The sequence below is a fragment of the Gopherus flavomarginatus genome, chromosome 4, assembly GCF_025201925.1.
Source record: "Gopherus flavomarginatus isolate rGopFla2 chromosome 4, rGopFla2.mat.asm, whole genome shotgun sequence".
Lineage (NCBI taxonomy): Eukaryota > Metazoa > Chordata > Testudines > Testudinidae > Gopherus > Gopherus flavomarginatus.
Genome location: NC_066620.1, coordinates 212,695,034 through 212,722,748, shown reverse-complemented (window position 1 = coordinate 212,722,748; position 27,715 = coordinate 212,695,034). Strand labels below are relative to the sequence as shown.

The window sequence follows — 27,715 nt, the reverse complement described above, 5'->3', positions numbered from 1 at the left end:
TGGTCTGTTCATGGGGAGAGATGGGGTCGGAAGGTACGCGGACGGATCATCATGGTGACTTTCTTCAGGGAGTAGTAATCAGAGTCTTTCCACGTGTACCACACAATGCCGTCTGGCCCCAGGATTTTGCGTTTTTTTGTGGAGTACCTGCCCCCCTGTGACAGAGAGAAGGAGAATGTGAGGTATAGGAGACACTCAGAAGTGGCAGACTAGTCATTTGAAACCAGAACCTCCAATGCACTGGGGAGTATATATCTTAGGGACCCCTGCTGCTTCAGCCATAAGGGAGTTGCTGCTCTTTACTAGTGCCGGGAGCGCATCCAGCCCTATGCAAACACTCCTTGGCATCTGGAATCATCTCCCACTAGACACTGAAGGCCCGGAAATTGGCATTCAAGGCTGTAGAACCTGGATTGTTTTTCACTGGGTGATAATTTATTGACAGGATCAGCAGTGAAAACACTCAGGCATGAAATCCGCATGAACAGAATTCAGCCGGGATTTCCCTCCCTTTCAGCGGGCACTGGCCCATCTACCCAAGAGAAAGGGTGAGATTGCCTGGTTGCAGAAGAAAGTTCTATATTTTACTATGTCTGTAGGACAAAAAAAATTAGAGTTAGCTTGAGTTGGGTTAAAGAAATATGTATTTGTGTTGTAGCAAGAGGCCCTGACTGGCAAGTAGAAGGAAGGCCTTAAAAAGAATGAATTATAAGGCCAAAAGAAATGACATAGGGAGGATGAATTGTTCAAAGACTAGCTGGTGAAATAAGGAGAAATGTCTAAAAAGAAGACCTCTGATGGATAGGGTGACTGCAGATGGTTTTCAATAAGACAAACAGAATGTCTCTTCAAAGAAGTCAACATAGACCTTCTCACCCTACATACCAGTGGTATTTCCTATGTGAACCAAGGTATAAAGAAAGAGATGCGGGTCAGCCGGAAAGAGGGGCAGCGACAAGGAAAAAATACTTGGCAGAAAGAAGGTTGTAAATATTATCTGGATTTAGATGAACTGTCTCGGACTGTTTTTAGCTGAAGTCAGTAATTGGCAATGACATCATAATTTTGTCAAAGGGTATAAAAAGTAAACTCTTCTTCTTTGCTAATTTCTGCCTGACCACGTTGGAGCCGACCAACATGGGTCTAAGCACCGCTGGGTTTAGCCCGTTTCTAAGTATCTTGATCAAATGCTTATAAATGTTTTGTTACTTTTTGGATGTAGTAAATTGCTTATTAGTAAGGCTATGATTTTGTCACGGAATCACGGAATCGGTGACTTCCAGAGATCTCCATGACTTCAGCCCTAGGTGGCTAAGAGCTGCAGGGCCCTCCCACTGCCCGTCATGGCTCAGAACTCAGGGGGCCCAGTTGCCCGGCAGCTCCCAGCTGCCACAGGTAGTGGGGGTGGGGGTAGAAACGGCAGCTCTCCATTTTGTCACACATAGTTTTAGTAACAGTCATGGACAGCTCATAGGCTTTCATGAATTTTTCTTTATTGCCCATGACCTGTCCTTGACTTTTACTAAAAATATGCGTGACAAATCTTAGCCTTCCTTATTAGTTAGGCATGTTTAGAGCAATTGTACATGATACAATTGTACCATTTGGCCTCAGGATTTAATAAAGGAATGTATGGTTAAATTTGTGTTTGGTGGTTTCTCATATTAATATTAATAACTTCAAATATTATTAATAATTCCAGCAATGTCTTTCAAGGAAATCAAGGTATCTCAAAGCAATGAGGTAGCGCCCTGTAGTGCTGTGGTTGGGCAGGCAAAGAGGAGCTGCTATTATATGTTGAACAACAGGGTCCATGCAGCCTCGCACATGATGTAGCAATGCCTATGTCCATACGTGGCCACTGTACCTTGTAGTACACTCCATTGAGGTTGGAGAAGAAGCACTGATGATACCACCAGCCTCCGTGGGAGATCTCGGCACAGATGTTCCCCGTGTCGGGCGTGCTGAAACTCCTCTTGTTGTGGTACCAGGCAAATGAATCCTCTACTGTCCCACTGAAGCCATCCACATGCAGGCGGTAATCATTTGCCTCATCCTCAATGCTGCAAACAAGAGGAAACAGGCTGGATTGTCTCCTGGGGGTTTCTGTGTCTCCTTTCCAAGCTGGGCATTGCAAGCGCATCCATCTGCACCCAGTTATCTAGGCTGGGCATGCTTAGTGTAACCGCATCTTGCCAGTTCAGGGCCCAACCCCCTCTTTCCCCTGGGGAAGATGTGAGTCAGCCCTGGCTTAATTCAAGTCTGCTTCTCAGAGGCTTGGGGTGGGTGGCCTGAGAACCTAAAGCCATGATCAAGGACTAATGCTCCAGGCTGTTCTTTAGGCAGTCCCTCTAATAATGTGGTTCTGCTTCTTTGTAGGGCTGACACCCTGTTCTTCTCTTGGACTGAGTTGGAATCTCTTGGATTATCCCCTTGGGACCGAGGGGATAGAGTGAGGAATCAGCTGCTCAGCAGACTGATTGGTCTTTTTCTAAGGATTTTGTTTCTCCAGTTTACCACCAGTTCATTTTAAATATCTCAGCCTCTGGGCTTGTCTAGATGACGCTCCCTGAGAGCTCTGACATGCTTAAGCAGAGAACATTGTACATTAACTAGGAAAAACCCGCTTTGTGTAGAATTATAGAATTATTGTGTGGACTAACATGCCCTAAACTAGATGAAACTAATAGGAACACCCACAGTTACATCACTGAGGATGGAAGTTTCTAAGGGCTTTGGATCTGGCCTGACACCCCTATAGGGTGACCAGGTGTCCAGTTTTGGACCAGAACAGCCAGTCAAAAAGGTATCCTGGTGACTCTAGGGTTGGGAAGCAGCCAGCATGTCTGGCTCCTGGCCTTATGGGTGGCCAGGAGGGGTTGCATGCTGCCCTGCGCCTCCGCCCGCAGGCGCAGCTCCTATTGGCTGGATCAGGGCAGGGGAGGAACTAGCACGACTCGCGAGCTCTGAGCAGGCGGCTGTTGAGGGGTTGCGTGGCACGTGCCTCTCCCACTGCTGCCCAGCCTCTTCTCCTTGCGCTCCTCGTGTGGCTGGGCTCAAGCTGCAGCCAACCACGGTCTGTCTGTCACCCCATTGCTGGCACCCAGGAGTTCCAAGTATGTGTATCCCCATCTCTGAGTGCTGGGAATGGGGCTGCACCCCCATCCCATCACTGCATCCCTCCCCCATCCCATCCTGTCCTGCCCCCCACACCCACCCATCCTCTCCACCTCCCAGAGCCACCACCTCCATGTCCCTCACCCCCCACTTCCCTGCACCCCATTCACCTCCACACACTGCTGCACTCCCATTATGTCCTTATGCATTCCTGTGCCCCGTACATCCTCATGCTCCTGTAGCCTTCTGCCTCTCCCACCCCGCATCCTCTCTCCTTCACTGCCCCCTCTCTCCCCCACCCTGCTCTCATCCTTGGCCTCTTTCCCTCCCCATCCTCTCTCCTCCATCCCCACCCGCCTCTTTTCTCCTCCAGCCCACCCTCCTCCCTTTCCGGCTGGGTGATTTAGGCAGCCCCTGGGAAAGTGTATGAAAAAGTGTATCTGTGTAGGCAAGTGTGTGCATGCAGGCATTGTATGTGTGTAAGAGACTGTGTGTCTTTGTGTAGGGAGGTGAGTGTATTGCCGCATGTGTGTATACCTGTGTCAAGACAATTTGCAGCCTAACTCTTTGACTTTTATTCCTTTTGCTGGCTTGCGCACAAATAAAATGGATGACATAGAATATGTGTGTATTCATTTCACAAGGAGTTTTTAAAAGAGAAGTGAACTCTAAAAGCAGTGTATTCTTTCTGAAAAAGTGTCCTTGACTGGTAATTGCAGAAGTCAACGTATCATACATTTCTCCGCACCTTTGTCTAGCGACATTACAAACTCTTCGTTGCAGATTCTCTGTTTTTATGTGTATGTCCAGCACCTACCACCCTGATCTTAGCTGAGGTCTCTAGGCACTAAACAACAATTGTAATTTTAAATCATGTGGCAGTACGTGTGTTAGTGCATGCTAGATGTGTACACATGGATACACGTGTGTATCTGCATGCTAGATGTGGGAGTCAGTTTCTACAGATTTATTGATATAGGTATCTGGAGAGGTGCATTTCTGTGGTTGTGCTCTACGGATTTGTATTTGGGCTTCAGAAGTGGGTCTTTAATGAACTCCTTGCGGCTGGGATAGCGTACGGTCCTAATTCCACACATAAAATTACAGTAACTTTAGTGAACAAAAAACATGGAGCAGGTCACGAAAAATGGGAAGAGGGGAGGGAAAGAATCATGAAAACCTTTGTGAAATTTCATTTTTTTTAAATTACCCTTTTTGACTATTTTGCTGCCAGCTCGAGTGTCCTGTAACAAATAAAACCTGAACTTAGCATAATACAGCTGTCAAAACAAGATCTATGCCTATTTCGGCCTTGCAGTGAAAATGAGCACGTGAGAGGGTGGGAGAGAGCAAGTGACAGAGGGAGGGGGGATGAAGTGAGCTGAGGGCAGGGCCTTGGGAAGGCGGGCAGTGGGCAGGGCAGTGGGTCGGGCAAGGGTGTTCGGTTTTCTGGAATTAGAAAGTAGGCAACCCTACCCACTAAGGTCAAAGGTCTTTCCAATGACTGCAATAGACTTTGGATCAGCTCCATGCCCCAGGGATTGGTGGACCTGCTGACCAAAAGCATGAGCTGCCTTGGCTTCAGGGCATAAATTAACCCCCAGGGTAATGTCTGCATGGCACTCAGGAGGTGTGATTTCCAGCTTCAGCAGGCATGCACGCACTACCTCTGCTTGAGCTAGTATCTATCACAGTGCAGCCATGGCGAGTGGAGCTAGCTACCCGAATACAAGTCTATCGGCCATCCTAGACATGCACTCAGGCAGCTGGCCCTCCTGCAGCCACCCTGCTATTTTCAGGTGCTAGCCCAAGCAGAGTAGCCGTGTATGTCTGCGAATCACACCTCCTCACTGCAATGGAGGCGTCCCCTGGCGAGGGTCAGGTAGAAACTTCCCCTCTGAGCCGATTATTCCATACTTGTCCACTAGGCAGATTCTTGCCCCTTCCTGAAATGCCTCTGGGGCCGGTCACTATTGGAAACAGGACACCAGCATGGATGGCCCCAGTCTGTTCCACTATGGCAATTGCTGTGTTTCTACAGTATGTTCCTAAGCCAAAACGACACACACCTGAACAGGAAGTGAGGCCTTACCCTCCATGGCACTTGTTATAGGAATCAAGCAAATGACCAGGAACTAACCATAACTTAGGGCCAATCCCACAAGCCTTCTAGGCCCCAAACTTGTACCAATTCCAGAGGGATTTCCATGCGCTAAGGCCTTGTAGAAGATGGCCCTCTGCCTGCAGCAGGAACCCAGGGAAGGGCACCATGCCCTCCTACCTGAAGATCTGGTAGAAGGCGTGCTTGTGTTTGTTGTTCCAGTCTTCCAAATCAATGCGGAGCGAGTAGTCCCCTTGGTTTGTCACCTTGTGAATGTTCTCGTTACCCAGCCAGAACTCACTGTTTAAATCCCCAAAGCCGTCTTTGTACTCGTTCCACGTCCGGGTGAAGTTGACTGAGCCGTCCTGCCGCCGCTGGATGACAGTCCAACCTCCACCTGCCAAGGAGAGAGAGGTAACGCTGATTTAAGTCTCCGAGTAGTGTCATTAGTGAGGAACCCAACATCATCCTGAGCCAGAACCTTGACTCAGCTCCACCTTATACTGATATTGGCCGACTGGCCTGCTTGCAGAGATGTCTTCAACTAACTTTTCCCATCTTCATCCCTTGCTGTGACGTTATTGATATAAACTGGGACCATATAGAACATAGGTTGCAACCAAGGTCCTATAGTGGCACCAGATCCTAGTGTCTAAGACCAGGTTACGGATTACTGGTTATGATTATGCTGTCTGTATGTCTGGATCATTTTGGTAGTTGAAGTTATGAATATTGGCTGTATGCTGTCTGTATTTCAAACTTGTGTTGTGTTACTGGGAAAGATCTCAGACAAGTTGGTGTCAGCTCTGTTTAGCCTGCTTGATGTCCCATTAAGGACCATCACCTACACAATTGTCCCATGGAGAGAAGGCAATTACACCCTGTGACTCAGCAGGGTGTGCAGAAACTGGCCCATGTGACTGCAAACTCCATTTTGCTGTAACTTTCCACAGCAGGAACAAAGGAGTGTTCTTACACCTGGAAAAGCCTATATAAGGTGGAGGCCCCATCTCCATTTGGTCTTCAATCCTGCTTGTTACCTCTGGAGGGACTTTGCTACAAACAGAAGCTCTGCACAAAGGACTGAATGACCCATCCCAGCTGGGGATGTTCTCCAGAGACTTGATTTGAACCTGCAGTTTACTCCGTCACTGCTACAAGCCTGAACTAAGAACTTTGCCATTACTGTATGTAATTGATTCCATTTAACCAATTCTAGCTCTCATCTCTATCTTTTTCCTTTTATGAATAAACCTTTAGATTTTAGATTCTAAAGGATTGGCAACAGCGTGATTTGTGGGTAAGATCTGATGTGTATATTGACCTGGGTCTGGGGCTTGGTCCTTTGGGATCGAGAGAACCTTTTTCCTTTACTAGGGTGTTGGTTTTCATAACCATTCATCCCCAGGACGGGTGGCACTGGTGGTGATACTGGGAGACTGGAGTGTCTAAGGAAATTGCTTGTGTGACTTGTGCTTAGCCAGTGGGGTGAAACCTAAGTCCTCTCTGTCTGGCGATGGAGATGAGGCATCAGCCTTATATAGGCACTTCCAGGTGTAAGAACACTCCTTTGTTCCTGCTGTGGAAAGTTACAGCAAAATGGAGTTTGCAGTCACATGGGCCAGTTTCTGCACACCCTGCTGAGTCACAGGGCGTAACTGCCTTCTCTCCATGGGACAATTGTGTAGGTGATGGTCGTTAATGGGCCATCAAGCAGGCTAAACAGAGCTGATACCAACTTGTCTGGGATCTTTCCCAGTAACACAACACAAGTTTGAAATACAGACAGCATACAGCCAATATTCATAACTTCAACTACCAAAATGATCCAGACATACAGACAGCATAATCATAAGCAGTAATCCATAACCTGGTCTTAGACACCTTATATGACCCCCTTTACCTAGGATTTGGTGCCACTACAGGACCTTGGTTGCAACCCATGTTCTATATGGTCCCAGTTTATATCAATAATGTCACACCCCCAACGCAAAATTGATGCAGGAAGGGATGACACAGACATCACTGACTGCATCCCAAAAGCTCCCCATCCCTGGGTCTGTCTCACTACAGCTAGTGTTGGGTTAGAAGCCATAACAGTGTATAACAGAAATGGTTTATCAGAGTCATGTTCAATAACATGATTGAATCTTTTTGCAAACTTAAGGTAAAACTTAGTTTGAACAACAGTGGATTGGATCTGCTCTTGCAGCAGGATTCCTGTATCTTTCATATGATTTTCCCAAGAGCTAAAGAAACTAGCTCTTTTATCTATACAAGCTCTGGCAAATGTTTGGAACCCAATTAACATCAAATCAACATAGATATTAATGCTGTTTACAGTAGAGGAATCTTGGCATTTAGCCATGCAATCAATATGGTAGTGTGCCTCAGTTTCCCTTTTCCTAGTGCACATCAGGTCTGGAATGTCTTTTCCCCTGTGAAAAGTTTCAATACTGTTTACAGGCATTAACTGTGAAACATTAGTATAGCAAGACGTTTTAACATAAAGTGTGTTCTCATGTACTGCTTTCAACACGTTCAAGGGACTTTCCAAAGGATTGGGCACATTGTACATTCTTACAATTCTTGGTAATAGCAACACATTAGTTACAAAAATCACCATTAGCAATAACAACAAATTCATTGCAAGTGTCCATCTTTAATCATGTTTGTCACGCCACACCCTTGAATTAATACCAATGGAGTTTGGGAATTTTAGGGGTAACTTTTGGCTTCCCTTTGCAAAATTCAGTTTTCTCTTTTCTCCTCGTCCTGCAGGATCAAACCTGATTCCTCTTGCCTAACCACATTCACTGGCTGATGGGGTGGGCTCCCTGTGCTAATAGCTATTAGCAAGTCTTTTTTCTCCCTGCCAGCCAGGTAATTTGCATTAACACAAACACCAGCTTTTAATTTCTTAGCTGCTACCAATTCCAGGGCTGGACTCTGTCTTACAGAGATACCACACAAATCCAAAGGATTTGAGAGTGAGAGTTTACTTGCTCTCCCCATGCATCCTCAATCCTTTATCCATAAAACTATTCTGCTTTGAAACATCAGTAACTCAATCTGTTCTCAGATCCTGAAGCACAGGCTGCTCACTTAGGCCTGGTCCACACTACACAGTTAAATCGATTTAAACAGTGTTAAATCGATTTAACTCTGTACCCGTCCACACTACAAGGCACTTTAAATCGATTTTAAGGGCTCTTAAAATCAATTTCTGTACTCCTCCCCAACGAGAGGAGTAACCCTAAAATCGATATTACTATATCGATTTAGGGTTAGTGTGGACGGAAATCGAAGTTATTGGTCTTATTCCTTTAATGTAGCTACCCAGAGTGCACCGCTCCAGAAATCGATGGTAGCCTAGGACCATGGACGCACACCACCGAATTAATGTGCCCTAGTGTGGACGCATAAAATCGATTTTAGAATATCGGTTTTATAAAACCGGTTTTAGTGATTTCGATTTTATGCTGTAGTGTAGACGTGGCCTTACAGAATTAGCATGAAGACATTCCTGTTCCAACACCATTATCTTTCCAACAAGCTGGCCAAACCCAGGCACTTGGTCATAGGGCTGTTTAAATTCCTTAACAACTTTTACTCCATGTGAGACTGTCTCAATGCTATCCACACTGGATTTTTCAAAAGGAAAGTCAGAGGATCCATTCAAATCACTTTCACACCCTTCAGTTGCAGTAAACTGCTTGCACACGTTACCATGAGGGTTCCTTTCCCTATGAGCTTTTCTAAGCAGCAATTCCCCCCTCTCAGAAATTCTGCCCTTACCCTCTTCACCTAGGGCTTGCTCTAAAGGAACACTTCTCTAAGCCCCCACAGACTCTTTCTGGGTTTCACTTACATCCAGAATCACCTCTGGCCCATCAGGCAGATTCCTACACAATCCCCTTTCAAGCAAACCTATAGACTTTCCAGCTAACAGGCTGGAAGCCTTCTCCTTCCCTTGGCCATGAACAGGTTCAGGAATCTTTTCCTTCTTGCTACACGTTGTCAAACTGTCAGTAGGTAACACAATTAAATCACCTTTTTGCTCTCCTTGTGCCCTGGCTAGGGTATCACCCTGATTAGACAGAGTTGCTACACTCTTTTCCAACCACACATTAGCAACTGGCAAATTACAAGCACCAGAATTGTCTGGTCTCTGGGATTTAGCTATGACACTAACTGGATGCACCCTAGTTACAGTGCCATTCTCCCCAGTAGACACAAACTTAGGACCATTCCCTTCCTGGGCTTTAGCTGTATTTACAACCAACTGTGAGACAACTGAGTCACCCTCAACCATCACAGGCTGAAAGGCACCTTCTGTCTGCTGCACAGACACATTCTCCTTCACCAGACACACAGCTTGGGATCTCATTTCCCTTGTCCCAGCACACAGGACTGTTCACAGACAACTGCTTGGAGACTGGGGTAGCTTCCTCCATAGGCAAGTCAATACCCCCGACAGACACAGGCACATTTCCTTCACTGTCACATTTCTCCACACAGGAAACAGGTAAGGGATAGGGACACTCATCTTCCACTATCCTTGTCTTCCCAAACTGCTGACCAGACAAAGCCATCAGCTCACAAGGCTGCCTAGGCTCATCCAAACTTTCCCTGCCAGGCACATTGCCACTCCCCACAGATAAGCTGCTGCTTTTTTCACTACACTGAGCTACTTCCAGCAAATCACAGTTACCCATTTCAGGTTCACTTTTACAAGCTGCACTAGCCACCAATCCATCACCCATCACAAATCTCCCCTCTCCTTCCTCAGTTAGGGCTTCCACCCGACCATCTACTTTAATCTGCTCCTGAGAAACATTTTCCTCCCCAGTGAGATCTTTTTGCTTTTGATCTAACTCCAGATACACTTCTGAGACATCAGACAGACATTCAGACACTCCACTCCCAGACACTCTGCTTTCTTGAACAGACAACCAGCTATTACCCACCAGGTCAGACTCCCCCTCTCCCCGGCCATAGCAAAACTGGTTAAACACAGAAAACTGCCCAGAGTGATACCACATATCAACATAGTTATAAACTGGATAGTCAAGAGGATACGGATTCTGCTGTTCTTCCCTTGCTTTTTTGACTTGGAGCCGAAGTCTAGCAGTTTCTTGTCGCATTTGTTGAATTTTCTCCTCAGCAGCCAGTAGTAGCTCCAGACGCCCCTTACGAGCTTTTTCTTCTCTCTCCTTAGCCTCCTTCTTTCTTTCAGCAGCCTCTTTCTCCAGCTGGGCCAAGGCTTGCTTCTCTTATAGACTCATAGACTCATAGACTCTAGGACTGGAAGGGACCTCGAGAGGTCATCGAGTCCAGTCCCCTGCCCTCATGGCAGGACCAAATACTGTCTAGACCATCCCTAATAGACATTTATCTAACCTACTCTTAAATATCTCCAGAGATGGAGATTCCACAACTTCCCTAGGCAATCTATTCCAGTGTTTAACTACCCTGACAGTTAGGAACTTTTTCCTAACGTCCAACCTAAATCTCCCTTGCTGCAGTTTAAGCCCATTGCTTCTTGTTCTATCATTGGAGGCTAAAGTGAACAAGTTTTCTCCCTCCTCCTGATGACACCCTTTTAGATACCTGAAAACTGCTATCATGTCCCCTCTCAGTCTTCTCTTTTCCAAACTAAACAAACCCAATTCCTTCAGCCTTCCTTCATAGGTCATGTTCTCAAGACCTTTAATCATTCTTGTTGCTCTTCTCTGGACCCTCTCCAATTTCTCCACATCTTTCTTCAAATGCAGTGCCCAGAACTGGACACAATACTCCAGTTGAGGCCTAACCAGCGCAGAGTAAAGCGGAAGAATGAATTCTCGTGTCTTGTTTACAACACACCTGTTAATGCATCCCAGAATCACATTTGCTTTTTTTGCAACAGTATCACACTGTTGACTCATATTAAGCTTGTGGTCCACTATGACCCCTAGATCTCTTTCTGCCATACTCCTTCCTAGACAGTCTCTTCCCATTCTGTATGTGTGAAACTGATTGTTCCTTCCTAAGTGGAGCACTTTGCATTTATCTTTATTGAACTTCATCCTGTTTACCTCAGACCATTTCTCCAACTTGTCCAGATCATTTTGAATTTTGACCCTGTCCTCCAAAGCAGTTGCAATCCCTCCCAGTTTGGTATCGTCCGCAAACTTAATAAGCGTACTTTCTATGCCAACATCTAAATCGTTGATGAAGATATTGAACAGAACCGGTCCCAAAACAGAACCCTGCGGAACCCCACTTGTTATACCTTTCCAGCAGGATTGGGAGCCATTAACAACTACTCTCTGAGTACGGTTATCCAGCCAGTTATGCACCCACCTTATAGTAGCCCCATCTAAATTGTACTTTCCTAGTTTATCTATAAGAATATCATGTGAGACCTTATCAAATGCCTTACTAAAGTCTAGGTATATCACATCCACTGCTTCTCCCTTATCCACAAGGCTCGTTATCCTATCAAAGAACGCTATCAGATTAGTTTGACACGATCTGTTCTTTACAAATCCATGCTGGCTATTCCCTATCACCTTACCACCTTGCAAGTGTTTGCAGATGATTTCTTTGATTACCTGCTCCATTATCTTCCCTGGCACAGAAGTTAAACTAACTGGTCTGTAGTTTCCTGGGTTGTTTTTATTTCCCTTTTTATAGATGGGCACTATATTTGCCCCCTTCCAGTCTTCTGGAATCTCCCCCGTCTCCCATGATTTCCCAAAGATAATAGCTAGAGGCTCAGATACCTCTTCTATTAACTCCTTGAGTATTCTAGGATGCATTTCATCAGGCCCTGGTGACTTGCAGGCATCTAACTTTTCTAAGTGATTTTTTACTTGCTCTTTTCTTATTTTCTCTTCTAAACCTACCCTCTTCCCGTAAGCATTCACTATACTAGACATTCCTTCAGACTTCTCAGTGAAGACTGAAACAAAGAAGTCATTAAGCATCTCTGCCATTTCCAAGTCTCCCGTTACTGTTTCCCCCTCCTCATTGAGCAGTGGGCCTACCCTGTCCTTAGTCTTCCTCTTGCTTCTAATGTATTGATAAAAAGTCTTCTTGTTTCCCTTTATTCCCATTTGAGTTCATTTTGTGCCTTTGCTTTTCTAATCTTGCCTCTGCATTCCTGTGTTATTTGCCTATATTCATCCTTCGTGATCTGACCTAGTTTCCATTTTTATATGACGCCTTTTTATTTTGTAGGTCACGCAAGATCTCAAGGGTAAGCCAAGGTGGTCTTTTGCCACATTTTCTATCTTTCCTAACCATCAGAATAACTTGCTTTTGGGCCCTTAATAGTGTCCCTTTGAAAAACTGCCAACTTTCCTCAGTTGTTTTTCCCCTCAGTCTTAATTCCCATGGGACCTTGCCTATCAGCTCTCTGAGCTTACCAAAATCCGCCTTCCTGAAATCCATTGTCTCTATTCTGCTGTACTCCCTTCTACCCTTCCTTAGAATTGCAAATTCTATGATTTCATGATCACTTTCACCCAAGCTTCCTTCTACTTTCAAATTCTCAACAAGTTCCTCCCTATTTGTTAAAATCAAGTCTAGAACAGCTTCCCCCCTAGTAGCTTTTTCAACCTTCTGAAATAAAAAGTTGTCTGCAATGCAGTCCAGGAACTTATTGGATAGTCTGTGCCCCGCAGTGTTATTTTCCCAACATATATCTGGATAGTTGAAGTCCCCCATCACCACCAAATCTTGGGCTTTGGATGATTTTGTTAGTTGTTTGAAAAAAGCCTCATCCACCTCTTCCACCTGATTAGGTGGCCTGTAGTAGACTCCCAGCACGACATCACCTGTGTTTTTTACCCCTTTTAGCCTAACCCAGAGACTCTCCACACTTCCGTCTCCTACGTCCATCTCTACCTCAGTCAAAGTGTGTACATTTTTAATATATAAGGCAACACCTCCTCCCTTTTTCCCCTGTCTATCCTTCCTGAGCAAACTATACCCATCCACACCAACATTCCAGTCGTGTGCATTATCCCACCAAGTTTCAGTAATGCCAATAATGTCATAGTTGTATTTATTTATTAGCACTTCTAGTTCTTCCTGCTTATTACCCATACTTCTTGCATTTGTATATAGGCATCTAAGATACTGGTTTGATCTTGCCTCCCAGCTTTGCCCTGACCCTCCTTCCTCTCTGCCATTATAGCCCGTGCTCCCTCCTGTTTCCAACCCATCTCCCAGGTCTTGTTCCCCACTTACCTGTGGGCTTTGCTCACCTGTCCCCGTCGAACCTAGTTTAAAGCCCTCCTCTTTCATTCGAATTTCTGCCAGTTTTTGCTCATGTTTAAACTGCAGGCTGTCCATCAGGGCTTGCAGTTTCGTTGCTTTTGCTGATGCTTTCTGGCTCATGGTCACTGATTTTTAACCAACCAAACTCTCAATCCCAAATTTCAAATTTGGATGGCGTGGGGTTCTGACCCAAAGCTTAATTGACCTGGTTCCGTGGATCCTGCCGACTACGCCACTGTGACGATGCGGTTCTGGCAGGACCCAAATGAGAGTGCCAATTCAGGACCAATTGCTCAAACAGGGCAGTCACAGCCCAAGGCTGGGGTTTTTCCACCTCTAAGGCAAACCAAACCAGCCAGACAAAAAGAACTTCGGTTTCACCTCACTGGCTAACCACAAGTCACACAAGCAATTTCCTTAGACACTCCAGTCTCCCAGTATCACCACCAGTGCCACCCGTCCTGGGATGAATGGTTATGAAAACCAACACCCCAGTAAAAGAAAAAGGTTCTCTCAATCCCAAAGGACCAAGCCCCAGACCCAGGTCAATATACACATCAGATCTTACCCACAAATCACGCTGTTGCCAATCCTTTAGAATCTAAAATCTAAACGGTTTATTCATAAAAGGAAAAAGATAGAGATGAGAGCTAGAATTGGTTAAATGGAATCAATTACATACAGTAATGGCAAAGTTCTTAGTTCAGGCTTGTAGCAGTGATGGAGTAAACTGCAGGTTCAAATCAAGTCTCTGGAGAACATCCCCAGCTGGGATGGGTCATTCAGTCCTTTGTGCAGAGCTTCTGTTTGTAGCAAAGTCCCTCCAGAGGTAACAAGCAGGATTGAAGACCAAATGGAGATGGGGCCTCCACCTTATATAGGCTTTTCCAGGTGTAAGAACACTCCTTTGTTCCTGCTGTGGAAAGTTACAGCAAAATGGGGTTTGCAGTCACATGGGCCAGTTTCTGCACACCCTGCTGAGTCACAGGGCGTAACTGCCTTCTCTTCATGGGACAATTGTGTAGGTGATGGTCCTTAATGGGCCATCAAGCAGGCTAAACAGAGCTGACACCAACTTGTCTGAGATCTTTCCCAGTAACACAACACAAGTTTGAAATACAGACAGCATACAGCCAATATTCATAACTTCAACTACCAAAATGATCCAGACATACAGACAGCATAATCATAACCAGTAATCCGTAACCTGGTCTTAGACACCTTATATGACCCCCTTTACCTAGGATTGCAACCCATGTTCTATATGGTCCCAGTTTATATCAATAAAGTCACACTTGCACCCCTAGCCCCCAGAGGAAAGTTATTCTGCTGGTTCTGCAGCCGAGATAACTCTGCAGTGCGTATCAGTGGAGAGGTTTATAGATAGCAGAGACTGAGTCTGATCTGTCCTGCACCAGTTGTGATGGCAACAAAGTTACTCCTCATTTATGCTGGCATGACCGAGGGCAGAATCAAGCTGATAAATTTAAAGAAAGACACCTTTTAGGAATGAAATCGACTGGAGAGTCCAGCGTGTTGGTGTTATTACGTATTGGCTCCACAGCCCCGCAGATATGCATGTAGCAGAAACCACACTGCATGAAGCATATGTCTCTTCTAGAGAATCTCAGTGCGGCAGCAGTCCAATCACTGCAGCTTAAAGGAGGGGTCTCCAGTGGCTACCAATGTCGTCCTTTCTGCTTACCTCTGAGTCACTAATGGGTGAGACTGTGCTGTCTAGGACAGATACAGCGACCGCATGCAGGTTTTCTCGGAGATACTGTAATGGGTCGCAAACTGAATATGAGTAACAATAGGATGCAGTTGTGAGAAAGGCTAATATCATTCTGGGATGTATTAACAGGAGTGGCACATGTAAGCAGGCTCGACTGACTCTCCTGTGGGCCTGGGGCTATTTGATTTTGTGGGGCCTCTGTATACAAATCTTTTTCCTAATTTAAAACAAAATGATCACAATTATGGCATTGAGGCTATTAACACTATACTAAATTTGTCTTTTAATTAACATAAAGCCATTCTGTGGTTACATTTCAGTCTTAAAACACGTAGAATATAGTCCAGTTAATTCAAAATTGCCTATGTCTTACTTTAGAACAGCTGTTATATTAGTTTCTCTCTGAGAGGGAGTTTGGGAGCAGGACGGGAGCCAGCCTGGGGCAGAGTGTGGGGTGCAGGAGAGGGTGAGGAATGCAGGCTCTTGGAGGGAGTTTGGTGCAGGAAGGGATTCTGACCTGGGGTTGAGGTACAGGATGGAGTGCGAGGTGTAGGCTCCGGCCGGGAGGCACTTACTACTGGCAGCTCCCAGCCAGCGGCACAGCAGGGCTCAGGCAGGCTGCCTGCATGCCGTGGCCCCATACCCCTCCCGGAAGCAGCTGGCTGCTGAAACATCTTTGAGCGCTCCTGGGGGAAAGGGGGACAGCATGTCTCCGTGTGCTGCCTGCCCCCACAAGCACCATCCCCACAGCTCCCATTGGCCAGGAACCGGCCAATGGGAGCTATGGGGACGGTGCTGGGGGTGGGGGCAGCACATGGAGCCACCTGCCTCTCCCAACGGGGGCCACAGAGAAGTGCCAGCAGCTGGCTGCTTCCAGGAGAGGCGTGTGGCCATAGCATGCAGGCAGCCTGCCTGAGTCCTGCTGTGCCGGGCCCTCCTTAGCCCAGGGCCCCTGGGCTGCAGCCCTTAAAGCCCCTGCGTTAATCCGGCCCTGTATGTAAGACACAGGAGGCAACGGTGCCGGCTCTACTCAGCTGCTGTACTGTGTCCAATTCTGCACGCCAATCTTAAAGAAAGGTGTGGACAAATTGGAGGGAGTCCTGAGAAGTGCAACTAAAATGATCAATGGTTTAGAGAATCTGAACCATGAGGAAAGGTTGAAAAAACTGGGCCTGTTTAGTCTTGAAAAAAGAAGACTGGGGGGCAGACATGGTAACAGTCTTCAAATATGGGAAGGTCCGTTGTAAAGTGGAGGTGATCAGTTGTTCTCCATGCCCACTGAAGGTAGGAAAAGAATCTGGGCTGAATCTGCAGCAAGGGAGATTTAGGTTTGATATTAGGAAAAACTTCCTAACTATAGGGGTAATTAAGCTCTGGAACAGGCTTCCCAGAGAGGTTGTAGGATGCCCGTCACTGAAGTTGTTTTAAAAACAGGTTGGACAAATCCCTGCCAGGGATGGTCTAGGTCTACTTGGTCCCTCTGCCCTGCACAGGGGACTGGATTTGATGACCTCTCAAGGTCCCTTCCAGCCCTACATTTCTAGGATTCTCAGTTTATGAATGGATCATTGTGGGCCCAGGACTGCATGCAACTCCATAGGCGAAGGGACTGAAAACAGTGGGGAGCAGTTACTACAGTCTCAGAGATTGTACGCAGCTCCAGAGACAAATTCTCCTGAGGTGGTTTGCATATATTGATTTAGGCCAGTCCCAGCGGAGAGGTCGGGGCAAAGAAAGAACTTGAGATATAAAGGCTGAGTTTGGGGTCTTCCTTTGATTCGACAAGCAGACAGATCTTGGGCTTTAGGGGAACCTCAACTCTTGCTGAAAGATTGGAAAGTCTTTGGCCTACTAGGGCCCCCTGAGACTGATGGGTGAGTCCTGGTGCATGAGTCTTTAGTACGTGTGCAGGGACTTTTATTGTTTTATATGTTTTTTCAGTATTCTCTTCTGTCCTTAAAATAAATGTACCCTGCCATTGTCTGCCGAGAGAAAGCATGAGGCAGTCTGGTTTGCTGGGGATATGCCAGTGTATAGAATAATAGAATCTCAGAATCATAGAAGCATAGGACTGGAAGGGACCTTGATAGGTCATCTAGTCCAGTCCCCTGCACTCAAGCAGGGTGAAGTAATAACTAGATCATTCTTGACAGGTGTTTGTCTAACCTGTTCTTAAAAGGCAAACAGCTGTGCAGCCTTAAAAACCCTGGTCAGGGGGAAGAGAGATGCAGGTTTCTGCCCAAGAAAGATGACGCCTGGATGCCTGAAACCAGACAGGAAATACAGGTGCAGTTACCCTGAAAGTGTGACACTATCCTTCTCCCGCTTAACCCAGTCACTAGACTCCAAGAGAACAAACACCATGAGCTCTTCCAGCATGGGCTGCACCAAGATGGAGAATGCATCCTTGCTTGAATAGGTCCTGGGGGCTAGAAGCACTGGCTCCATCACTGCAGCTCAGTAAGACACTTCATCTGGGGTTCCCATAGTTGGCCTTCCAGAACTCCAGTAAGTGAGACTATCTCTACGAGTATCAGAGGGGTAGCCGTGTTAGTCTGGATCTGTAAAAGCAGCAGAGTCCTGTGGCACCTTATAGACTAGCAGAAGTATTGAAGCATGAGCTTTTGTGGGTGAATATGCATCCGACGAAGTGGGTATTCACCCACGAAAGCTCATGCTCCAATACGTCTGTTAGTCTATAAGGTGCCAAAGGACTCTGCTGCTTTTATCTCTATGAGGAAGCTTGTGCCTAGGTAGTACGGTGTTGTGTGCTCTAGGTACATATCCAGAATACATAGAAGTCTGAAGCTGTGCCTTGGGCCCTGCCTGAGCCTTGTGAGAAAAGACGTTCAGGCATGCGGTCGCTTCTTACTATACCTTCCGTGTCCATTTCACACAGCACTTCTATAGGCATCCCACCAACAGAGGGCATAATGCTGTAGACCCCAGACCTCCGGATCCCGTTGTAGTAAATGGAAGCACAGTCTATTGGGCAGTTCTTTGCGTGCTTCACATCTAAGACAGGAAACAGAGAGACACGGTTTAATATTTAGCTCATAGAAGGGAGGCAGGGCCGGCGCTGGCTTTTTTGCAGCCCCAAGCAAAAAAAAAAAATCCGGGGGGGGGGGAGACGAACCAAAAAAACCAACCAACCAACCAAAAAAACCCATGGGGCAGCCAGAGTGCATGCACGTGCACACACACACACACACACACCTGTGGGGCGGCCGGAGCAGCAAAGGAGGGAAAAAAACAACCGCCAGGCTGCCCGACCAAGGGTACAGGGGGACTCCGTGTGCTGCAGACGTGCAGCAGAGTGCACGCCCGGTCTAGCGGGGGGGAGAGGGAGGGGAAGGGAGCGAGGGGGGGACAGAGAGAAGGGGGGTGGCCAGCACTTCAGTGGGGGGCTCTCCACGTGGCCCCTTCCACCCCGCCGCCTGCCAGGAGGGCTCTGTGCCGCTCTGGTCGTCTGGGAGGGAAGAACGTGGGCCGCCCTGCCGAGTTTGCTGCAGGGCGCTCCCCTCTTCAGGGCAGCCAGAGCGGCGAACCATAAAGAAAAAGGAAAAAAAATGGTTTGGGCGGAATGCCGCCCCTTGGAATCTGCCACCCCAAGCACGAGCTTGCTCAGCTGGTGCCTGGAGCTGTCCCTGAAGGGAGGACTTGTTCGGCTGAGTTTAGAACTCAACCAAAAATTTTGAGTTCCAGATGTAGATCAGAGCTTAAGACTTTTGATGTATGAGCTCCGTTTTACTCTGGCAAAATCTAAGTTCTGGGATTCCTCATGGACTGAGGGGTAGTTCCTTGGCATTTATTTATTTTATTTTATCCCTCAGGGCATCCTAAAATGGGGGTAAGACTGATTTTCACAGACAAACCTCTATCCATTGCAAAGAGCACAGGGGAAGAGAGTTTGAACCAGAACGCTGGATCCGCACTCAACCACAATTTCAGGACATTTGGAATCAAATCTGGATGCTAACCAGAACTGTGTGGCTAGGAACTGCCTCTGAGCTGGAAGTGGAAACCACTCAGCTTGGGCAGATTGGATTCACAGCTGATTCTGGATATAAAATTCACAGCTCAGGCCCATCTCGACTAGCGCAGACCTCCATGCAGTTGTTAGAATGACACATTCATTGTTTTTAAATTAAAGCTTCTTTGCCGTTTAAGTTAAGGTGGAAATGGTAAGAGTTTTGCTGAGCCTGAAGTTCTGCTGGGCTCTTCCCTTCCGACACTGAGACTGAATGATCTAGTCCCTGTTTCCATTCTCCAAAGGTGGCTGGTGCTGGATGTTTCAGAGAAAGGTGTCAAACCTCCCATAACGCACCTTACATTGCTAGGGTTTGATACTCTTAGCTTAAAGGTGTATGGACAAGTGGCCAAACCCTAGCATCCTTAGTCATGCCTCAGGGGCCGTGGAAGCTTCCTAACAGCACCCAAACCATGGCCCCACCCCCTGTTCCACCCCTTCCCCCTGAGGCCCCAACCTTGCACCACCCCTTCCCCCTGAGGCCCCAACCTTGCACCATCCCTTCCCCTGAGGCCCCTCCCTCATACCACCCCTTTTCCCTGAGCCTCCACCCCTGCGCCGTCCCTTCCCCCGAGACCCCACTCTCACACTGCCCCTTCCTCTAAGGCCCACCCCTCACACCACCCCTTCCCCCCCCAGGCCCTTTCCCCTCCCATCTGTCGCTTGTCCTTATGGCCGGTAAAAAGCAGGAGGACCATGGCCCCCTAGCCTCCCCTATTCCAGCGCCCCTGCCTCCCACCAGGGCGTTGGGACACAAGATGTGTCAGAGCTCGTGTCTACACTTCAGTGTTGACACACCCAAAGAGGGTTTGCCTGAGGAAAGACTGAGTGAAAGCTGAGGAAGATCATCAGTGAGAACAATTCCCACGCACACAAATTCCCTAAAGAGCTTTGCAGAGTAAGGTGGAAGGAACAGGGGACTAATGAGAGAGATAAACTAGAGATAAACTTCCTCTTATCCACGCTACACCAGCCCAAAGCCCAACTGACCCTAACACCAAACCAGAAGCATTGCCCAGTTTGTGGGATTGAAAGGGTTATAAAGAGTGAATTGCCGTTTCTTTCCCATGGGGGAAGAGCGAGGGATGAGGTCACAGCTCTGGCAACCAATGAAAGTACATTGGGAAGGGAGGAATGGGCGTTTCAACGTTCCAAGCCACCAATTAGAGTGTCCATTTGCTTTGAGGTCTCTCATTGGTTGTGGGAAGTGGGGACAGACTGGAGAAGCACCCAATTAAGGCCACTGTTTGGGGACTGATCTCTGAGTTCCATTGGACTATTTCTGGCCAGCTGATCCGGCAACGCTGCTAAAGGGAACTGTGTGAGAATAGCATGTAAGGAAATCTCACAGGGGAGACACTCTGGGTCTACTTTCTGCTGCCTAGTGAGGGCATTACCACCCGCACCAGTTCTCCTTTTTCCAGCAGGCCATTTACTCTTCCTTAGGCCACGTCCACACTACAGAGTAAAATCGAAATTAATAAAATCGATTTTATAAAACAGATTTTATAAAATCGATTTTACGCGTCCACACTAGGGCACATTACTTCGGTGGTGTGCGTCCATGGTCCCAAGCTACCATCGATTTCCGGAGTGGTGCACTCTGGGTAGCTCAGTAAAAGAATGGGACCAATAACTTCGATTTCCGTCCACACTAACCCTGAATCGATATAGTAATATCGATTTTAGGTTTACTCCTCTCATTGAGCAGGAGTACAGAAATCGATTTTAAGACCCCTTAAAATCGATTTTAAGTGCCTTGTAGTGTGGACGGGTACAGCGTTAAATCTATTTAATGCTGTTTAAATCGATTTAATGCTGTAGTGTGGACCAGGCCTTAGATAAATTATTTATGTGTACCTGCTGGGTAGAGGAAATGGAGCCAAGCTATCATGGTATCTAAGGCTGAGAGAACCGGCTTCAGTTAAAACAAGGATGGTGGTTGGCTCATAGGCTCAGTAACCAGCTAATGCACCTTTCCTCCCGACGTCTCTGGCTCAAATCGGATTCAGCTTGATAGGTGAAAGGCATTAACAAAGAAGGCCTGTTGATCAGCGTGTGAAGAACATGTCTTTGGGCTCAGCCTGCTTCTTACTGGATAAGTAGCTACATTTCAGAAACCACCGTCGTACATCCCTTTCAGTCTTACGACAGAGGCCAAGAACTGAATGGCCAAAAAACCAGATCAGCGTGTCCGTCTGACTTCTAGAGCTGAGCGCTCCAGGTGGGGCAGTGGTGAGGAGCTGGCAGAAATGTTTTAATCCCAACAGCTTTTCAGTGAAAAATGGGTTTTTGACCAAACTGAGCATTTTTTAGTTTTGGTTGAAATTTTCCTTTTTTTCTAAAAAAACAAAAACAAACCGAAAACCTTTTGGTAAAAAAATGTCAGTTCTTGGTTTAAAAAAAAACAAAAAAACCTCAGGTTTTGCTAAAAAACAATCGGTTTGGATTTTCAAAAATTGTACTCAAAATGATTTTTTTAAACCAAAAACTTTCATTTTTTCAATGAAAAAAATGGAAAAATTTCAAGAAGAGAGAAAAATTGTCCATGAAAATTAGTTCAACTTTTTGGGCCAGCTCTAATTGTGGCACATTGGGCACGAGGGGCTCGGGACACCTGCCTCCTGCCACATGGTGTGGGCTTATTGCCAGCATCAAGAAGACTTCAGGGTCGTCTTTTCAGAGGCTCTGAGAATATGAAGCTCCAGATGCAGCCTGTCGGTTCCACAGGTGCTCAGTAATTCTGACAATCACAGCCCAGGAGGGCCTCAAATTGGACACCCAAAATCTAATTGTGAAATGTTTGGCCTAAAAACGGAGTGAAAGGCCATGAAATGCAACGACATAGTCTAGTCTTATTTTTTACTATTGGCATTTAAGGCAACAGGCCCGATCTCTCATTGTGCTGAGCACGGTACAGCTACATAACCAAAAGATGGCCTTGCTTCCTCCCAATCGAAATTATTTGGGCCTTTCACCCCTCTTCCTCATATAGGGGAAGGTTCCCTCTCATCTCTGCACTGCAACTGGAGGTGTGACTACAACACATGTAGCCATTCCTGAGCTAGCTTTCATTGTGCTAACTAGCTCTGGCACCAGCAGCAGTGAAGCTGCATCAGCTCGACAGCTCGGGCCAGCCGCTCAAGTACATACCCAGGACGGGGTTGTACAGCTCATGCTGCTGCCCATTCTGCCCCAGCTTTCACTGCTATTGTTAGCTAGATCAGGTGCCTAGTCTGGATTCTAGCCCCTCACCCCCAGCCCCTCCCGGGTGTCCCCATCACCTGGATGGTGCATCTCCTGCTGCGACCTCATCTCGGCAGGAACGAGGCAGCCGGGGTTGCGCCGAACCCACTCAGTCAGCAGGGAGATGTTGTGGATCTGGGCCTGCATGTCGTAGAGCAGTGTGGCTTGGATGTGCTGTAGCGTGCTGGCCTCGTTGTAATGCTGCTCCAGCTCCTGGACCCGCTGCTCCACCGTGGAGTTCCGGCTGTTCTTCTCCTCATGCTTCAGGGGAGCCAAGAAACCAAAGGAGCATTAGCTGCTGCCAGTGTGGAGGGTTCAGCTTAGTGGGGGATATCATAGGAGATAACAGTGCAAAGGACGTGGGCCAGTGCACTGGAAACCAGCTGACAGCTTCTCCCCCCTTCCTCCCAGTGCGGAACTGAGAACAGCAGGGAATGTGATCCTGGTCAGTGGCAGGTGCGTTCTGCACCAGCCTTCTAAACAGAGCTAAGGGGCAGCCCCAGGTAGAATCCTGTTCTCTAAGTGACAACACATCCTGTTCACCCCTGGCCAGACAGCGATGGAAACAGCCATCCCGGCCACAGCTGCTACTGGGTCTTCAGAAAGCAGCTGCTAGGAATACTAATAATATTCTGATCAGTAATTTAGAGAAATGCAGGGGTGGAACTACCATTAAGTGGATACATAATTGGTTAAGCAACCATCGAGAGTTACTATTCATGGAATTGCATCCGACGAAGTGGGTATTCACCCACGAAAGCTCATGCTCCAAAACGTCTGTTAGTCTATAAGGTGCCACAGGACTCTTTGCTCCTTATTCATGGAATGATGTCAGATTGGAGGGAGGTCTCAAGTGGGGTTCCACAGGGATCTGTTCTGGGTCTAGCGTTGTTCAACATCTTTATTAATGCCCTGGATGTAGGACTAGGGAACAGACTGATCACGTTTGCAGATGACAAAAAGCTATAGGGGGTTGCCAATACTTGGGAGGATAGAGCTAAGATTCAGAGGGATCTTGATAAATTGGAGAACTGGGCTATAGACAACAAAATGAAATTCAACAAAGTAAAATGTAGGGTGCATAGGCGCCGACTCTGTGAGTGCTCCGGGGCTGGAGCACCCACGGAAAAAAATTGGTGGGTGCTCAGCACCCACTGGCAGCTCCCCACCCCCCACTCCAGCTTTCCTCCATGAGCACGCTGCCATGTCCTGCTTCTCCCCCCTTCCTCCCAGTGCTTGCGCCGCGAAACAGCTGATTCGCAGGGCGGGGGTGGGGAGGGGGAATGCGGCGTGCTGGGGGAAGAGGCAGGGCCAGGGCGGGGATTTGGGTAAGGGATCCAATAGCGGTAGGGAGGGGATGGAGTTAGGGTGGGGACTTTGGGGATGGGGTTGGAATGGGGGCGGGGCCAGGGGCGGTAGGGGCACAGGCACTCACCAGTGCCAGAGAAAGTTGGTGCCTATGGTAGGGTGCTACACATTAGGAAGGAAAACCAAATGCACAAATACAGAATGGGGGATAACTGGTTTGTCAGCAGCACTGCTGAGAAGGATCTGGGCGTCGTGCTGGATCACAACTCAAAATGAGCCAGCAACGCGATGCTGTTGCAAAAAAAGGAAACACAATTTTAGGTTGCATTAACAGAGGCATAACATGCAAGTCACAGGAGTTGATAGTACCGCTCTACTCAGCTCTAGTTAGGCCTTAGCTGAAGTACTGGGTCCAGTTTTGGTCACCAATGTATAGAAAGGGTGGAGAGACACTGGAAAGGATCCAGAGGCGAGTGACAAAGATGATCAGAGGGATGGAAGGCAAGGCATACGAACAAAGGCTGATGGATCTGAGTATGTTTAGTTTGGAGAAGAGGAGATGATAGCAGTCTTCAAATATTTTAAAAGCTCTCATTGAAAAGATGGAGAAAAGCTGTTCTCTCCTGCCACAGAGGGCAGGGCAAGAGGCAATGGGGTCAAACGCCAGCATAGCAGATTTAGATTAAATCTCAGGAAAACTCCCACACTGTGAGACCAGCAGGACAATGGAGCAGACGCCTGGGGAGGTTGTGGAAGCTCCTCCACTGGATGTTTTCAAATGGAGGCTGGAGCCATCTGCCTTGAATGGTTTAGACACAACAAATCCTGTGTCTTGGCAGGGGTTAGACCAGATAACCCTTGCAGCCCTTCTAACCCTCTGGTCTATGATTCTCTGACTCAATAATGTTATTGCTTTCGGCCTGAGCAGCTAGCCAGATGTTTGGGATCTAGTAGCTTGTTGCAGCTGGGAGTAGAAGCTAGTGAGAGGTGTTTCTCTGATGCAGTTTTGTTTATTTACGAAGAACAGACACAGAGCTGTGTCTTAGCTAGAAGGATCCAAGAACGAGCAGAGCAATTTATTAGCCTTCAGCCCCAAGCCTCTTTAGCCAACAGACCCAAACGCTCTCACTGGCTTTTTCCGGGGTCACACTGCGCTCACAGGCTACTGCTGGGCTTTCTTGCCTTTTGCGTCTGCCTCTCTGTTCTTGTCTGTTCTCAGTTTCGGTACATTCGCTCTTTTCTTCCCCTGCCCCCACCTACCCAAAACAACACTAAGGCAAAAGCTCCTGGGCGGGTTCACACACACCTTTTGTCTCAGTGGGCGGCTCATACTTACAGATATGTTAATTGAAGGGTGAGTTCACACCTATCTATCTCAGTGGGATTTTAGCTCAACCCCAACAAGGTTTCACTCAGCTCATAACAATAATAATACCAAGCTCTTATACATTTCATCTCTAGATCTCAAAGCACTTTATGAAAGAGGTCAGTATCGCCACCCCCATTTTCCAAATGGGGAAACTGAGGCACAGAGAGGTGAAATTAACTTGCTCAAGATCACCCAGCAGAGCTGAGACTAGATCTAAGGTCATCTGAGTCTGAGTCCCGTGCTCAATCCAGTAGGCTACACTGCTCAAAGCTGTAGCCAGACCCCTCATTATGAACTTGGGTCATGACTGGCAGATATACCACCCCAATCAAGGGAGCTAATATAACCTCTGGCATCGTGTCCAGTTGTTTTCCCAATTTACCTCCATCACCCCCATGCGAGCTTCAGTGAGCTCGCTTCCAATCTCCATCAGGAGCTGGCCTCGTAATGCACCTGCACCAGTGTTTCATAATGTTGGGAGCTCTAGTGTAGACAAGGATGCTGCAGCAACCAGTATTTTTAACACCGCATCACTCAGACTTTCTTGGAGCTTGTTTTAACTGGGTACTGAAACAGTGCTCAGTACGGTATGTTCTTGTTTGAACTTGCAGCTAAGCTGTGTCTGGCTGCATCCGTTGCTGACGTCCATCAGCAGCCTAGTGGATATTCCTAGGGCAATCTCCTATGGGTCCAGTCCTGGAAGATGCAAAGTGCTTTCAATGCACATTGACATCAATGACAGCTGACAGTATTCAGGACCTTAGAGCATTGGGTTTGGAAGGAATAATGATGCTAAGAGGCACTTGGATATGCGGTGACAGAAAAATATCATATTGCCTCTATAGAAATCTATGGAACGTCCACATCTTCAATACCACATGCAGATGCAGTTGCCCCATCTCAAAGAAGATATATTGGAATTGGAAAAGGTTCCAAAAAGGGCAGCTAAAATGATTAGGGGTATGGAACAGCTTCCATATAAGGAGAGATTAATAAGACTGGGACTTTTCAGCTTGGAAAAGAGGCAACTAATGCGGGATAAGATGGAGGTCTATAAAATCATGACTGGTGTGGAGAAAGTAAATAAGGAAGTGACATTTATCCTTTCACATAACACAAGAACTAGGGGTCACCAAATGAAATGAATAGGCAACAGGTTTAAAACAAATAAAAAGAAGTTCTTCTTCACGCAGCGCACAGTCAACCTGTGGAACTCCTTGCCAGAGGATGTTGTGAAGGCCAAGCCTATAACAGGGTTAAAAAAGGAACTAGATAAGTTCATGGAGGATAGGTCCATCAATGGCTATTAGCCAGGATGGGCAGGGATGGTGTTCCTAGTCTCTGTTTGCCGGAAGCTGGGAATGGGCAACTGGGGATGGATCACTTGATGATTCCCTGGTCTGTTCATTCCCTCTGCTGCACCTGACATTGGCCACAGTTGGAAGACTGGACACTGGGCTACATGGACCATTGGTCTGACCCCGTGTGGCCGTTCTTATGTGTCGCCTTACCAATGAGTAACAGCAAGTGCTAGGCCTGCCTGTGTTCTCTACTCCCCATGACCACCCCCTCCTGCTCCTGTGATTCTAGTGACTTATATCAACAGTTACCCATGCCCGAAGTCTGCGAGTGGGACTTCTTGATATGCAAACCTGTTACAAAGACTTTGATTTGACCAAGAAACACACCCATCAGGGATGCATGGAAAGCAGCACTTGGTCACCTGGAGTTGTTCATCAAATGTTCTTTTATCATTTTCCTGAGTGAGTTTGTTTGAGAGCGGAGGGATTGTCTGGATTCACCCACATAGTTGTTGTTCGGGCATTTAGTGCACTGGCTGAGATACACCACATGTGGTGATTGGCATGTGCAGGAACCATGGATCTTGAAAGGATCCTGGAACCCTACAAGAAACCCATGGATCACCACACCTAGCTTCATAGATCCAGTAACCACCCCAAACACACCAAGCAGTCTGTTATCTAAAGCCAGGCCCTCAGATACCACAGAATATGCTCCGAGGAGAAAGTCCGAGATATACATCTTAACACATGCTAAACCATTTTACCAAACAAGGACTCTCTACCAGAGAAGTAGATCACATCACGGAATGGGCCATTCAAATACCCTGAAAGAACCTGCTTCAATATAGGTTTCAGAGTAACAGCCGTGTTAGTCTGTATCCGCAAAAAGAACAGGAGTGCTTGTGGCACCTTAGAGACAAACAAATTTATTTCGGCATGAGCTTTCGTGAGCTACAGCTCACTTCTTCTGATGCATAGAATGGAACACACAGACAGGAGATATTTATACATACAGAGAACATGAAAAGGTGGAAGTAGCCATACCAAGAGGAAGAGTCTAATCAATTGAGATGAGCTATCCTCAGCAGGAGAAAAAAAAGAAACTTCTGAAGTGATAATTGAGATGACCCATAGAAGGTGTAAGGAGAACTTAACATAAGGAAATAGATTCAATTAGTGTAATGACCCAACCATTCCCAGTCTCTGTTTAAGCCTGAGTTAATTGTATCTAATT

The 27,715-nt window shown here is 47.0% G+C and overlaps 1 protein-coding gene across 1 annotated transcript; it reads right to left on the bottom strand.

Moving 5' to 3' along the window:
* Positions 1-8: 8 nt before the first annotated feature.
* On the bottom strand, positions 9-25,574 carry LOC127050135 (angiopoietin-related protein 7-like). Its single transcript, XM_050951661.1, has 6 exons — positions 25,560-25,574; positions 22,539-22,761; positions 18,102-18,239; positions 5,399-5,615; positions 1,868-2,063; positions 9-155 (listed from the first exon to the last, which is right to left on the bottom strand). Exons 1-6 carry the CDS (start codon positions 25,572-25,574, stop codon positions 9-11), a joined length of 936 nt encoding a protein of 311 aa, XP_050807618.1.
* Positions 25,575-27,715: the final 2,141 nt, after the last annotated feature.

What these genes read in the sequence shown, in the direction of transcription:
- LOC127050135 (XM_050951661.1), bottom strand. An exon ending in GCAGGAGATGCACCATCCAG is followed by an intron (nt 18,240 to 22,538) that starts GTGATGGGGACA and finishes TTCCTGTCTTAG; the next exon opens with ATGTGAAGCACGCAAAGAAC. An exon ending in GCCTTCTACCAGATCTTCAG is followed by an intron (nt 2,064 to 5,398) that starts GTAGGAGGGCAT and finishes TCTTGTTTGCAG; the next exon opens with CATTGAGGATGAGGCAAATG.